General features: G+C 36.4%; 1 protein-coding gene across 7 annotated transcripts in view; it reads right to left on the bottom strand.

Annotated features, from left to right (window-relative positions):
- The window catches only part of LOC127831590 (eukaryotic translation initiation factor 3 subunit C-like), a 99,624-nt gene that overhangs the window by 48,234 nt on the left and 35,338 nt on the right, over positions 1-16,052 (bottom strand). For all 7 annotated transcript variants that reach the window (XR_008026419.1, XR_008026420.1, XR_008026418.1 and 4 more), the window contains 4 exons: positions 13,005-13,081; positions 10,467-10,579; positions 8,926-9,100; positions 2,990-3,078 (listed from right to left, as the gene is read on the bottom strand). Coding sequence is in view for 4 of the 7 variants with exons in the window: in XM_052356584.1 (XP_052212544.1) it covers positions 2,990-3,078; positions 8,926-9,100; positions 10,467-10,579; positions 13,005-13,081 (454 nt within the window). In the remaining 3 variants the exon portion in view is untranslated. The remainder of the gene's footprint in view (positions 1-2,989; positions 3,079-8,925; positions 9,101-10,466; positions 10,580-13,004; positions 13,082-16,052) is intronic.

Below are 16,052 nucleotides of genomic sequence, written 5' to 3'. Positions count from 1 at the left end.
TTGTTGATGTAGGAACAGAATGAAATGATGTGCACACTCTCCATATTGCCATCTGTCCATGTTTCAAGTTTCATGAAAAAATATGAAGAACGTTTAAAATTATCGCAGGATCCACCATTTTCAGCTATATTTCTAGTCTAAATATGTTTCTATAGCAACCAGAATTCTTTACAAAGGAACAAAACGAAATGACTTGCACAATCTCCATATTGCCATCTGTCCATGTTTCAAGTTTCATGAAAAAATATGAAGAACGTTTAAAATTATCGCAGGATCCAGAAAAGTGTGACAGACTCATAGATTGCAAACAATAAGTCCCCTTGGGTTTCACGGATAGGGGACTAAAATGCATTGTTAAATATAATCGAGCCTCACTCTGGGTGTAAGACCAGGCTGAATGATTGTGCATTCTTCAAGGCTTATTAGGGACAACACTTTCTGCTTTTATGGAATTTTTCGTTTAACCCTTAAAGCGCTGGAGCTGAATTTTAAAGGCCTTTGCAAACAGTTTGGATCCAGATGAGACGCCACAAAATGTGGCGTCTCATCTGGATCCAAACTGTTTGCTATTCTGATAGTATTCTTTGAAAAAAAATGAAGAAAATGCTTATTTTACAAATTCAGCAGACGACATTTTAGCAGACGACAAATTTCCCAGCATGCAAAGGGTTAAAGGAAGTATCTTCTAAGTAAAAAAATCGAGAAAATACTGAAAGTGCTGTCCCTGATGAGCCTGTGCGGACATAACAGGCTAATCTTGGTGGACACTATGTACCAGGGGTTCTGAAATATGCTGTCCGAGTTGTCCGAGTCGTCAATTTCCCGTTCCGGGCAAGCAGTTTTTGAAAGCTGGCTTGTCCGGGGACAAGTAAAATTTCCGTGGTAAATTTTGTTTCGAGAACGAAAGGTCAATATTTTCCGAAAATAAAAAAAGAACCAGCACACTTTTTTAACTGGAGGTAGGTTATTTTCCGATAATGATTATTTAATGTTGTAAACATGTCCACACGTATATAGCAAAAGCCAATCACGCATAAGGTAACATTTATAGTAGAGAAACCAGTACACGTGAACAGCAACAGCCAATCACGCATTAGATAACATTTTTCGTAAATTGCAAATGGCCGCAAACATGTTTTATCGATCTGCATTTGATTAAAAAAAAAAAAAACCACTTTAACGTCAAGCCATGACACTAATCAGACCAATTATAAAATCAGTCCGGCTTCAGAAAAGAAGAGAAAAGCCAAGTATGAATATGATAAAGCATACGACGCCAAGCGGAAACGAGAATTTGTTGAGTCTTGGCTAATTGAATTTCCTTGGATTGAAAACATTACCGGTGTGTGTAAATGTAAACTTTGTAAGAAGTTTCCTTTATAAGCGGATAATTACATACTTATATTTAGCGAAGATTATTTTATTTCAAGTGAATTTTTTAGTCATGTTGAGATTATTAAATATCCGAGATGGTATCATGTGTGACTTAAACGTGTTCTTATTGTTTGCACATCTTGCTTGTATTTTCTAGTTAACTATGTATATAATCAAAAATAGAACTTAACAAAAGTGTATGTTTTTATTATTTGCTTAATAAGTAATGATGTTTTCCTTTATTTATCTTAAAAGTACGGACAAGTACTTCTTTGGTACGGACAAGTGAATTTGTGGGTCCAACTTGTCCGTGGACAAGTAGACTCATAAAATATTTCAGAACCCCTGTGTACATGCATGAAGCCCAATTTTCAGGGACAGGTTTATTGGTTGAAAACAAACTGAACTCTTTTCTGCTCAGGTACTCACGTTGACTTGTTCTAGTACCATAGAACATCTATTGAATTAAGGACCTTTCATTACAGATTGTTTAGCCTTCATTTCCAACTCTACCATACTGATGAGCAGTTTGAAAGTTGCCTTTATTTAACTCATTATGAAAGTACAGAAGTTTCAATAAAATTATGTTTGTATCATGACAACTAAGCTTCATGGGTAAATGTACATGTATTAGCCTGAATTATACTTCAAAACAGTACCCGACAATAAGACCAGTGTTTTTTTCTCAACATTTTGAGACTGGGGCAGGGTCCCTTACGAAATTGGGCTACATTTTGACTAATATGGGAAATGAGTGTTGTTGTTGTTTTGCTAAAAAAATGCTTAAAAATTGAGAATACCAATGTTTTCAGTATTATATATTTACTAAGCTTGTACTTATAATTTATATGGATGGGAAATTTTTAATGAAAAAAAACACATTAAAGACTCGTTATTGTTTTGAGTCTTCAAATCATTTTCTCCACTGCAAATATTGACCAATGTATAATACTTATTAGAGGAGACATGACTGTTTGTTCCCATGTTATCATAATGATTACTTTTCAATTAAGGTTAACACCAAGTTAAAGGGACCTTTTCATGTTTTGGTAGTGACAAAATTGAAAACAAATGTTTCAGATTCGCTAACTTGCCTTGTAGTAATGTTATTCTTCGAGGAAACAATAATACTGAACATTTACCAAGCTCTTAAATATCCATTACATGCATCTTTTGACAATTCAAAAACCTGAAAATTATAAGACCCTACATACCCGAAACAATTTAATAATTTGGAGAGTTCTCTTGCTATTGTTATATATTGTGACACTTCAAGGATTGCTTATGCAAAGTATTTAATACACTACTCACTGTATTAGTACGGTTGGCAAAGTGGTTAAGATGCCAGACTTTACCTCCAATGAAAAACTTCAATACATGCTAAAATCTGTGAAAAAAATCTCTTTAAAAGACTATAATAGTCATGGGTTCATTATGCCTCACAAAATTGAGACATATATCCCATGTCGAAAATGTGTTTTTTTGCAGATTGCACAGGCTAATCTGAAATAACACTTTCCACACATGTGTTAGGCCCAGTATTCCTAGAGGCTGACTCATATTGAGGCTACACCTTCACATGGGGCCAAATAAGTTCAAAACCCAGTGAACATACAGCAGGCTTGACAGGTTTGACAGGTTTTTCTTTCTTCAAGAAAGCAGATGCTGGGGGAAGATCATCCTCGGACTCCGAACTCTCCAGGTCTGAAAGAGAGGGGTACCGGTTTTTGCCATTATGTGGTTGGAGATTAGATACTTCAAACATATAAATCACTGCAAAGATCTTGTTAACTCAAATATTTAAGCCAAATTTACAATATGATGCATATTTTCATGCACCAAAACATCCAATTTGACAGGGACTAGAACCAATCCAAAATCCAACAGCAGTAAAACTAGAATTTCAATCCTCACAGACACCGATGTCCCCATAACACAAATCTATAATATAATATACAATGGAAAAACAGATGAAGGTCGAAGGGTCATAAATCTGCAATTGTGACTGCCTAAATTTCATGGGTTTTCATAGCCATCTTAGGAAAAGGAGTCTGGTTTTTAAATTAATAAAATGGAAAATTTAGGAATTTACAAAATGGACCAAATTGGAATTTTATATCAACAAATAATAACACATCAGGCCATTTCATGGCAATTAATAAACAAGGACTGTTTGTAAAACATGCATGCCCCCAATATGTAGTGGCAGCCATTGTGTGAATACATTTTTTGTCAATGTGACCTTGACCTTTGACCTAGTGACCTGAAAACCAATAGGGGTCATCTGCCAGTCATGATCAATGTACCTATGAAGTTTCATGATCCGAGGCCTAATTATTCTTGAGTTATCATCCTGAAACCATTTAACTGTTTCGAGTCACTGTGACCTTGACCTTGGACCTAGTGACCTGAAAATCAATAGGGGTCATCTGCCAGTCATGATCAATGTACCTATGAAGTTTCATGATCCTAGGCGTAAGCATTCTTGAGCTATCATCCGGAAACCATTTTACTGTTTCGAGTCACTGTGACCTTGACCTTTGACCTAATGACCTGAAAATCTTTAGGGGTCATCTGCCAGTCATGATCAATGTACCTATGAAGTTGCATGATCCTAGGCGTAAGCATTCTTTAGTTATCATCTGGAAACCATTTTACTATTTCAAGTCACTGTGACCTTGACCTCTGACCTAGTGACCTGAAAATCAATATGGGTTATCTGCCAGTCATGATCAATGTACCTATGAAGTTTCATGATCCTAGGCCTAAGCATTCTTGAGTCATCATCCGGAAACCATTTTACTATTTCAAGTCACTGTGACCGTGACCTTTGACCCAGTGACCTGAAAATTAATAGGGGTCATCTGCCAGTCATGATCAATGAACCTATGAAGTTGAATGATCCTTGGCCTAAGTGTTCTTGAGTTATCATCCAGAAACTATCTGGTGTACGGACCAACCGACGGACCGACCGACTGACGTGCAAAACAATATACCCCCTCTTTTTCGAAGGGGGGCATAAAAAGGAAATTCCCTCTAAAAGAATTGTTGATGTAGGAACAAAATGAAATGATGTGCATAATGTCCATATTGCCATCTATCCATGTTTCAAGTTTCATGAAAAAATATGAAGAACTTTTAAAGTTATCGCAGGATCCAGAAAAAAACACCATTTTCAGCAGTATTTCTTGTTTATTTGTTGCCATAGCAACCAGAATTTTTTACGTAGGAACGCAATGAAATGATGTGCATAATCTCCATATTGCCATTTATCCATATTTTAAGTTTCATGAAAAAATATGAAGAACTTTAAAAGTTATCGCAGGATCTAGAAAAGTGTGACAGACTGACGGACACACAGAGCGCAAACCATAAGTCCCATCCAGTGAAACCAGTAGGGGACTAATAATCATTATACACGTCTTTATAATAACAGAAAAAATAAATAACAAGAGATGTGTTTGTCAGAAATACAATGCCCCCTTTTGCGCCTCTTTGAAATAAAATGTCAATATATCATTTGGCAGGTTAAGAAATGATATCCTTTTTAAAGCTAATTACTTCCCTTGGATTGTATATCTTGACTTTTGACCTTGACCTTTCACCACTCAGAATGTGCAGCTTCATGAGATACACATGCATGCCAAATATCAAGTTGCTATCTTCAATATTGCAAAAGTTGTCCCAAAATTTTAACCAAGGTTAAAGTTTTGGGACAGAATGACAGACAGACGGGCCAAAAACAATATGCCCCCGATCATTCCATCCAGGGGGCATCAAAATTTGGAAATAGGTAGAACACGAGATGTGTTCATCAGAAACACAATGCCCCCTACTGCGCCGCATTGAAATAAAATTTATATTAATCACTTGAAAGGTATAGAAATTATCTCCCTTTAAAGCGTATTACTTCCCTTGGATTTTGTTCAATCCAACGGGGTGGGGGGGGGGGGGGGGGTCTGTAGACAGTCAAAAATGACCAAGTCAGACATCACTGACAACCCAGGCCTGTGGTTTATCAAAGAGATCATAGCCAGAGTTCATCATGTATCTATGGACATAAGTCCACAGGTATGTAATGAACCCTACCATTCACAAATTAGTACAGTAAAGAAATGATAATTATATCATTAAAAAAAAAAACCTTGACAAATTTATCATTTGAGTTATAAATAATCAAAATAAAAAATATGTACAGTAACTGTGAAAAGAACTTAAAATTCTTGGTAAGGAAATATATAATATGAGATTTATAATTATATAAATTACTTCCCTTGAAAATAATTGTCTCTTACAAATCTCTATTTTTAGTAGCAAATAATTAAAAGCCACTACTGTGACTGTAGATTCACCACTCAAAATGTGCAGCTCCATGAGATACACATGCATGCCAAATATCAAGTTGCTATGTTCAATAATTATCTCCCTTTAAAGCTTAATACTTCCCTTGGGTTTGTATTTTTGACCTTAGACCTTGAAGGATGACCTTGACCTAGACCTTTTACCACGATGTGTTTGTCAGAAACACAATGCCGCCTACTGCGCCGCTTTGATTTATTTAACAAAAATATAAAATTTGGCAGGTCAGATAATTATGTCCATTTTAAAGCTTCCCTTGGATTTGTTTTTTCGACCTAGTTTTTGACCCGGCATGACCCATATTCGAACTTGACCTAGATATTGTCTAGATACAACTTATGACTAAGTCTCGTAAAGATTGGATGAAAACTGTTTGAATTAGAGAGCGGACACAAAAAGTGTGACAGACTGACAGACAGACTGACAGTGCGAAAACTATATACCCCCCTTTGTTCGAAAGAAAAAATGTACAATTTCAGTTTGGGATGGGGTCAGTTTGCTTTGGGATTGGGTCCATTTTACGGCCTTTTTTAAATAGCATGAAACCCCTTGATTTTTTTCTATATGATCATTTACACAATAAATTTATCCATGAGAAAATTCACCCAGTAATAAAAGAGGAGATCATAACACTGACAGCCTTAAGGAATAAGGAACAATACATTCTAATGTACAAACAAGAGGGCCATGATGGCCCTGAATCGCTCACCTGAATAACAAAATACAATCCCAACCCAGATTTCATCAATATAAACATCAGCGCCCTCACACTACTTTGGGCAGAGCTCCAGATAAGGGTCGTATTTTCGTAATTACGAATTATTTTCAAGTCCGTTACGTATTTATTTTAAAATCTTGTCGTACCATTAAGAATTTTAAAATCAAGTTACGAATATTATTTTTACATCGGATCGTATCGATTTTATTGAGTTCTTTTTGCGTATTAAAGATCTTTGCGGTGCTTATATAGAATGGTTATCGGGTTTGTATAACAAATCGCATTTTTTCCAATAAAAGCGGCGTATACAGTCTATCTGTCAACAAAAATGGCGGCGCCCAGAGAACGTCCTTAAAAAACTGCAAAGCGTCTGAAAACACGCTTTTAACATATTGTAGGCAAAGTGAGCCGAAGTTAAATGTTAAGAAAGACATTATAGAAAAGATCTTATACAATGTTGTTTGTTCAGTTGCCGACACAGTCGGAAAAGCTAAACAAAAACGCTACACGACGGGTCCAAACTTAAACACACAAAAAACATTGAACGAGTGGAAGGGACAAGTCCCGTGGCTAATCGTTGAAAAGATTGAAGGGGAGATCCGTTTTAATTGTGAAATATGTAAAAATTCATCTAAGGCATACAATCTAAGCAGAGTTTGGGCATATGAAGGTATTTGAAAAATAACATTGTATATAACTGAAAAGAAACTGTTGAACTCGCATAAATAAAGTTGCTAGTATGTTTATTTTTATTTATTTTGCATGAAAATAACCATTATTATTTATTTTTAGGTCATTTAGAAAAAATACGAATTATTTTCCAAAACTTAGTAGTAACGTTAAGAATAAAATTTCAGAGTTAAGAATTCTTTTTGAAAATCTGGTAGTAATTTAAGAATTTCACAAAACCTTATCTGGAGCTCTGTTTGGGGGAAGGGGTCCGCAGCCCTTAGGAAGGGGAATTTTTGCGGCCTTTTACTTTTTGGAAGATTTTTTTACTTACTATCTCATTATTACATTTGTACATGTTTGCACTATATTCATTGCATTTTTCATAATTTAGTATGTTTGCAAAGAAGATGATTTTTTAGGGGGAATTTTTCCCTCCAAAAGGGGAAAAAAGTATACTTTACAGGTGGGGGACTGCCGCCGAATTACGGCGGCAGATTTAATAGATTGAGGGCCCTGAACATTCTGACCAAATTTCATAAAGATTTGATGAAAACTGTGACCTCTATTGTCTACACAAGGTTTTTCTATTATTTGACCTAGTGACCTAGTTTGCGACCTCAGATGACCCAAATACAATCCCAACCCAGATTTCATCAAGATAAACATTCTGACCAAATTTCATAAAGATTGGATGAAAACTGTGACCTCTACTGTCTACACAAACAAATTGTTGACTTTTTTTCTATTATTTGACCTATTGACCTAGTTTTTGACCCCAGATGACCCAAATACAATCCCAACCCAGATTTCATCAAGATAAACATTCTGACCAAATTTCATAAAGCTTGGATGAAAACTTCGACCTCTTTTGTCTACACAAGGTTTTTCTATTATTTGACCAAGTTTTGACATAGTGACCTAGTTTTTGACCCCAGATGGCCCAATATCCCAACCCAGATTTTATCAAGATAAACATTCTGACAAAATTTCATAAAGATTGGATGAAAACTGCGACCTCTATTGTCTACACAAGATTTTTCTATTATTTGACCTAGTTTTTGACATAGTTACCTAGTTTTTGACCCCAGATGACCCAAATACAATCCCAACCCAGATTTTATCAAGATAAACATTCTGACCAAATTTCATAAAGATAAGATGAAAAATGTGACCTCTATTGTCTACACAAGATTTTTTTGACCTAGTGACCTAGTTTTTAGCCCCAGATGACCCAAATACAATCCCAATCCAGATTTCATCAAGATAAACATTCTGACCAAATTACATAAAGATTGGATGAAAACTGTGACCTCTACTGTCTACACAAGGTTTTTCTATTATTTGACCTAGTTTTTGACCTAGTGACCTAGTTTTTGACCCCAGATAACCCAAATACAAAAACAACCCAGATTTCATCAAGATAAACATTCTGACCAAATTTCATAAAGATTGGATGAAAACTGCGACCTCTATTGTCTACACAAGGTTTTTCAATTATTTGACCTATTGTGACCTAGTTTTTGACCTAGTGACCGAGGTTTTGACCACAGATGACCCAAATACAATCCCAACCCAGATTTGATCAAGTTAAACATTCTGACCAAATTTCATAAAGATTGGATGAAAACTGTGACCTTTACTGTCTACACAAACAAATTGTTGACGGACACACGCACGCACACACGAACGCCGGACATCACACGGTCACATAAGCTCACCATGTCACGTCTGACAGGTGAGCTAAAAACTTCAACTTTCAAAATGCTTATTAAAGGAGGCGTCCCTTTAATTCACATACATACCATCTGCCGGTGCATTCAGTTCATCATCAAAATCCCCCTCATCGGGGTTAGCCCGGTAGTTCTCAAGATCCTTCTCAAAGTCACGGCTGTACTTCTTCAGCTTCTGTCTCATCGTGGTCAGGCTTCTTGCGTTGGTCTTGTTCATTTTCTTGCGGCCCTCCTTGTCCTCCCAACACTGTGGTAAGGGAATTGGTTAATGGAATATGGTCCATGGAATCAATAGCATCAATCAATGAAAATCAGGTAACTTGACATGGACTTGGTCAATGGAGTTGAAGTTACTTGTCATGGACTTGTTCAATGGAGTTGAAGTTACTTGTCATGGACTTGTTCAATGGAGTTGAAGTTACTTGTCATGGACTTGTTCAATGGAGTTGAAGTTACTTGTCATGGACTTGTTCAATGAAAATCATGTTACATGTACTTGTCATGGATTTGGTTAATATACATCAGGTTACTTGCCATGGACTTCAGGGGATTTTATCTGATTTTAGAGAAAGGGCCTGGCCTTTTAAGAGGGGAAAAAATCGCGCGAAATGCCAAGGAAAGTCTTAAATAATCAATTTGACATATTTTACTGTCTTTAAACAAATTCAAGGTAACAGATAGTTTAATAATGATTTTTTTTTCTACACTGCATCAGGTTAACTTATATATTTTTTTTTTTTATTATTATAAATTATGGTTTGAATGACTCAGACCCTTATTTCCCTGTTTCGCAACCAAATTGGGTGTAAAAAACATGGACCCATGGATAGTTTTCAGGATGGCTACACAAAATAATCAGTATTCTAAGTGGTTATGAAATGTCATACATGTATAATGAGTGGACTTAATTTTTCTTATTTTATCAATAGGCTTTCAATGTGGATCAAGAATATAATGAACCTCACTCAGGGTTTAATACAAGTGTGTAAAGTTTTGTTCCAGATTAGTCTGTGCAGTCCACACAGGCTGTCTTGAAACAACACTTTCCACTGTAACTGGATTTTCACTTAGAGGAGAATTCCTATTAATGTAAAGTACCATAAAATAACAAGTGATGTGTTTGTGAAACACTATGTCCCCATATATTTGATCTTTAACCTTGAAGGATGACCTTGACCTTTCACCACTCAAAATGTGCAGCTCCATGAGATACACATGCATGCAAAATATCAAGTTGCTATCTTCAATATTGCAAAAGTGTACATTAAATGAGCAATTTTGACCCATATATTTGAACTTGACTATTCCCCACTCAAAACTTGCAGCTCCATGAGATACAAATGCATGCCAAATATGAATTTGCTATCTTCAATATTGCAAAAGTTATGGCAAATGTTAAAGTTTGCACAAACAAACAAACAAAGCAACAAACCAACAGACAGGGCTAAAACAATATGTCCCCCACTATAGTGGTTTGGGACATAAACAGGGGAAAGTGACATCCCAGATTAGCCTGTGCTTGGGCACAAGCATTAAGCCCACTTTCTCCAGACCGAGACCAAAATCATAAAAAGGCCCGCTGTAAACACAGCAATGTGAACACACAATATCACCTCTGTTATGAAGTCTTCCAGCTCAGCAAGAGTTCTGATGTAAAATCTTGGCACCCCTTCTTTGTCCACAACCTTTCTTGCTTTTTCATAAGCCTTGCAGAGAGCATCAAACTCTGTGGAGAAGTAACACATTTTTGAGAATTGAATCAAAACAGCACGCATTTCAAGAGCAAAAGACTTAAATTGACAGGTACGCACGCATATGTGTCTTAATCTGATAAAACTGGGCTTAATTCATGTGCGTAAAGTGTCGTCCCAGATTAGCCTGTGCAGTCCGCACAGGCTAATCAGGGACGACACTTTCCGCTTTAATGGTATTTTTAGTTTCAAGGAAGTCCCTCCTTACCGAAAATCAAGTTTAGGCGGAAAGTGTCGTCCCTGATTAGCCTGTGCGGACTGCACAGGCTAATCTGGGACGACACTTTACGCACATGAATTAAGCCCAATTTTCTCAGAACAAGACACATATGGTCAGCGCTTTCCCCATGAAAATATTCAGTCTAAGGGTTGGATAGGAAAAGTCCTGAACAATTTTGGCATGAACTTAAGTAGAAAGTTTGAACTTTTTAATTAAAGAGACCTTTTCGCGTTTTGGAAAATTGACAAAATTGCAAAAATCAATATTCAGATTTGCAAATTATCGTTGTAGTTATAGAATTTGCATTAAACAGCAAAACTGCACATTAACATTGCTAAAATATCCATTACATGCATTTTTTAAGATTTAAAAACCTGAAAATTATAAAGCCTTCCTTTTGCAAAACAATTGAATAATTTGAAGAAAGCTGTTGTTACTGTAATATTTTGTGGAACTACGAGGATTGCATACATAACATATACAAGAGGGCCTGAAAGGCCTAAAGTTGCTCACCTGATATAACAAGAAAATATATGTATATAGCCATATTAGGAAAAATGCCCTGCCCCCTGGTGGCCATATTTTTGAAGCAACCGAAACCATTTTCGAACTCATCCAAGATATCATTAGGACAAATCTTCTGACCAAGTTTCATGAAGATCAGAAAATAAATGTGGCCTCTAGAGTGTTAACAAGGTTTTACTACAGGCATATAAGGAAAAATGCTCCGCCCCCTGGCCATGTTTTTCAACCAACCGACATCATATTTAAATTTGTCCAAGATATTATCGGGAAGAATCTTCAGACCAAGTTTCACGAAGATCAAACAGTAAATGTGGACTCTAGAGTGTTAACAAGATTTTACTATAGCCATACAAGGAAAATGTCCCGCCCCTTGGAAGCCATGTTTTCCAAGCAAACATAATTATTTTCGAACTCATCCAAAATATCATTGAGACCAAACTTCTGACCAAATTTCATGAAGATTGGACATGTTTTTCAACTAACAGGCATCATTTTTGAACTCATCCAAGATATTATTGTGATGAATCTTCTGATCAAGTTTCATGAAGATTGGACAATAAATGTGGCCTCTAGAGTGTTAACAAGATTTTACAATAGCCATATATAGCCATATAAGGAAAAATGCCCCGCCCCTTGGCAGCCATTGTTTTCAAGCAAAGGTTTCCATTTTTTAACTCATCCAAGATATCATTGGGACAAAACTTCTGACCAAGTTTCATGAAGATGGGAAAATTAATGTGGCCTCTAGTGTTAACAAGCTTTTACTATAGCCATATAAGGAAAAATGCCCCGCCCCCTGGTGGCCATGTTTTTCAACCAAACTGCATCATTTTCGAACTAATCCAAGATATCATAGAGACCAATTTTCATGAAGATTGGACAATAAATGTGGCCTCTATAAAGAGTTAACAAGGCAAATGTTGACACCGCACAACGCACGATGGACAAAAGGCGATCACAAAAGCTCATCATGAGCACGTTGTGCTCAGGTGAGCTAAAAATACACCACTCCTTGCATGAGTACAAATGGCCAAGTGGTTTCATACATTTCTACTTGTTTGTAGTCCCTTAGAAACTCAAACACAATTATAGACTTCTAAATGGATTTAAGTTTTAAAGGCTTTCTTTCCAACCAAATACTGATGAGCAGCTAACCGCTTTAAACCTGAACAGCCTAGGATCACTGGCAGGCTGTTCTTGTTTAATGCTGGTTGCAAAATCTAGTTTCACTTTGCTTTCAAGTGGCAAAAAGTGCTAGAATCTTACTTCAAGGGTCAGTGGTTCGAGCCCAGTTGAGGATAACATTGTTCTCTTTTAATCTTTTTAACTGCAGATATTTAGTTCCAATCTTTACATTTACCAATGATAAGGATTTAATGACAAACTTTTAAACATGCAGAAATCTGTGAAAAAGTTGATTCAAAAGGTCTGTTTTGCCCTTCAATGATTTTTAGATTTCCAATTTACGAGGCTGGTCAGGAACTACCCTGTCCATTAATGAGACGACTGAACCTTGGGTTACTTATTAGCAAACAGGGTAACTCCTGACTTGACTGTGCCACTACTCAGGCTGGTCTGGAGCTATGCTGGCCACATAGGGCATAGGACCCCTTAGAAAGTCCTGTAAAGTATCTTGTAACTTATGACAACCATACCTGATTGAACATTTCCCAAGTCCTTAATCTTCATCTTATTTTTCATGCCTTTAATTATGGTTGTCAGCTCCTCAAACCTGCAAAGTTACATTCATAAATTACCATGATATCCTAGAGGTTTTCATGGACAGTTTTGGGGAAAAGGCATAGTCCCCTTGTGATTTTTGTTAAATAAATGAAATGACAAAATTGTTAGTGTTTTTTTGTAAACAAACAAACATTTACAAATTAAAACTTTTTATATGAACGTTTATTTATTTTAAACATTTGTTTAATAGTGATAGCCTACTCTTGATAAAATGACTATAAGTTAACAGCGGCATAAATACCATTTCATCAGTTAATGATCGTCACAGATCATTAAAAAAAAAATCTTCGCTTGTTTAGGTTTTCCATCGTGCAGCTTTTCCAAATCTGAATATTTCAGCTAAGAATCATTTTCATAATAATTTAATACCAAACTTACAAACAATCCCTTAGAAATTAAGCTTTGCTTTCTTCTTCAAAAATATTGTTGTTAAGACAGCAAACAGTCCAGATTGCCAATAATGTTGCAATTTCATGGGTGAAAGTTTTCCGTATTATTACGGATTTCCGTAAATTCGATCTTCAGTCAGGTCGTTTTTCCAAATCGTCCAGATCCGAGGAGATATTTTTGGGGGGGGGGGGGGGGGGGGGGGTAACCCCTACCTTTGATTTTAATCGGACCCGAAGTTTAACGGCTACAAGTCGAAATAAAATGTCTCCTGCAAAAGGAATCTGGTACGGATACGAGCCAAATGATCCTTCGCCGTGCAGAAGACAGCATGACGTCACCTCATTAGAATAGTCTGGCAAAATCTGCCGATAATTTACGATTCCTTTGTCTCCGATGTCTACGAAATGGTTTACAACACGGAATAACTCGAAGTAAATCGGAATCTGACTCGGTTTCCAAACACGCGTTTTGATTGGTTTACGTTAATCGGTCAACCAATTAAAATCAACGTTACGAAAATAAATCTCTCAAAAGCATATGGCGGACAAGTTGAAGTAACTTTTTTCCGAAACCCAAACAACCGATAAAATTATGTATTTACCTCCGGGGTATAACACCAAAGAACTTGAAAGTGGTGTTAAGAACAAGTGGCGATGGGAATGGCTCAACGAAAGAGGCTCTCTTGGTGAGAAATGGGGAGATTGGCTGAAAAAACCAAACACTCCGGGTAGCGCCTATTGTGAAATTTGTTTCAAAACGATAAACTACAAATCTAATGGGAAGAAGGCGTTCAAGTCTCACGCTGAGGATGTAACGCATTTGAAAAATTACCGGACGTGGAAATCAAATCAGGTGAATATTTTTAATATCTCTTATTTGTGTTTTTTTCCCACCCGTATCGAAATTCGAATGATCGGTGGCGAAGGTCTGGATAACGGCGGCACGAATTACCCAAATCTACCAAAATCTTCCCAAATCTACCCCAAAACTACCCAAATCTACATAAAAATAATTATTTTACATCATGTTTGTGTGATGGGCACTATTGTTTTGTTAACGACATTATTGAAAAAGACCGGACAAAGATGACAGTTGTCAATTATGAAGCCGTAGCAATTGTGAAGACCGCTCTTAGGAAAAAAAATGTGAAAAGTACAGACCTTAAAGTCACACCAAATATGAAAAAGGCCTGTATTTCTGCTTACTCCAGTTATCAGAAATATCTGAAGGAAATGAAAGAGGAAAAGAAGAAAAGAGAAGATGCAGTTTTGGACTCTTCAGTTCAGCTGTTGAAACTTGAACGTGCCAAAAAAATTGCAAAGTTAGTAAGGTTGAAGAACAGACATTCAGGGATTAAGAGGAAACCGGACACAAGTAGCGATGGAACAGGAAGGAAGTGGAAAAGAATAAAGAAGATATAGTTCTGAACTTCTGGTGTATCATGAAATAATGTTTTAACAAGTGAAAATAATGTGATTTTTAATGCATGGTTTAAGAGAATTAAGAAGCTATTTTATTACAAAATTTATCTGATCAAAAGACACTACACAAAATGCTTCATTTTAATTTCAAAGTTTAATCTTTTGATAGAAGACAAATTAAGTGCTTCAGTAATTTCTTTAAAAAATATCTAGATAAGATATTCAAACTAATTACATAAAAATACAAGAAAGAAAATGTATTACTGTAATATGTTCATCAATGTTAATCTACATGAAATTTTAAAGATATTTTCTACCCAAACTGTTTTTTTCTGTTTTGAATAACTTAAAAATACAGGTGTCTTTAAGCTCAGGAGAAGTGATTTCTTCGTTTTAAATAAGCTAAAATGCAGGAGCTTCCGGGGGCCTCCGGCCCCCTGGACCCCTGGCCAGGGCCTTGCCCTGGACCCCACCGGGGGCCCTATCGGCCCAGGCCCCCAGATTTTTTTTTCAGTATTTTGGGTTTTTTCAACTTTCACCCATGCAATTTTGTAACTACTATGTATAACAAGAGCTTGTCACAGTAGTGCCGAATCCCTGGCGAAATGTGTTTGCTTGTATGACAACATTTGTTTTAGAGAGTAGAATAATATTTGTAACAAGAAACCGTCGGAGACGGGTGATGCTAACCAAAGTTTTTTTGTCACATTATTGCACTATATATTAGATAAAAGGAAACATCATGAGGGCACAGTAGTTTGGGGGGACAATAATTTTGTTAAAGAAAATTTCAAAGGGCCATAACTCTGTGAAAAATCATCTGACCAGAACCCGCTGATAGTATGTACATCTCCTTTTGGTAGTGAAGCTTCCCATAAAGTTTCTTTTGTGCGACACACTGTCCAATGATGGTGAATAAATGATTTTAAAATCTCACAATAAACAACATAGATATGGCCCGGATAAGCTCATTCATGGCTTTTTTTTACCTTTGAACTCTAAGTGTGACCTTGTAGATATCAATGTAATTCTTTCGCGCAACACACCGTTCAATGATGGTGAACAAATGAGCCAAATGATTTCAAAAATCTTACAACGAACGACATAGTTATGGCCCATTGAACTCAAAGTGTGACCTTGACCTTGGAG

This window comes from Dreissena polymorpha, chromosome 1, assembly GCF_020536995.1.
Source record: "Dreissena polymorpha isolate Duluth1 chromosome 1, UMN_Dpol_1.0, whole genome shotgun sequence".
Lineage (NCBI taxonomy): Eukaryota > Metazoa > Mollusca > Bivalvia > Myida > Dreissenidae > Dreissena > Dreissena polymorpha.
Note: the sequence above shows the minus strand (reverse complement) of the source record. Positions and strands in the feature narration are given on the sequence as shown.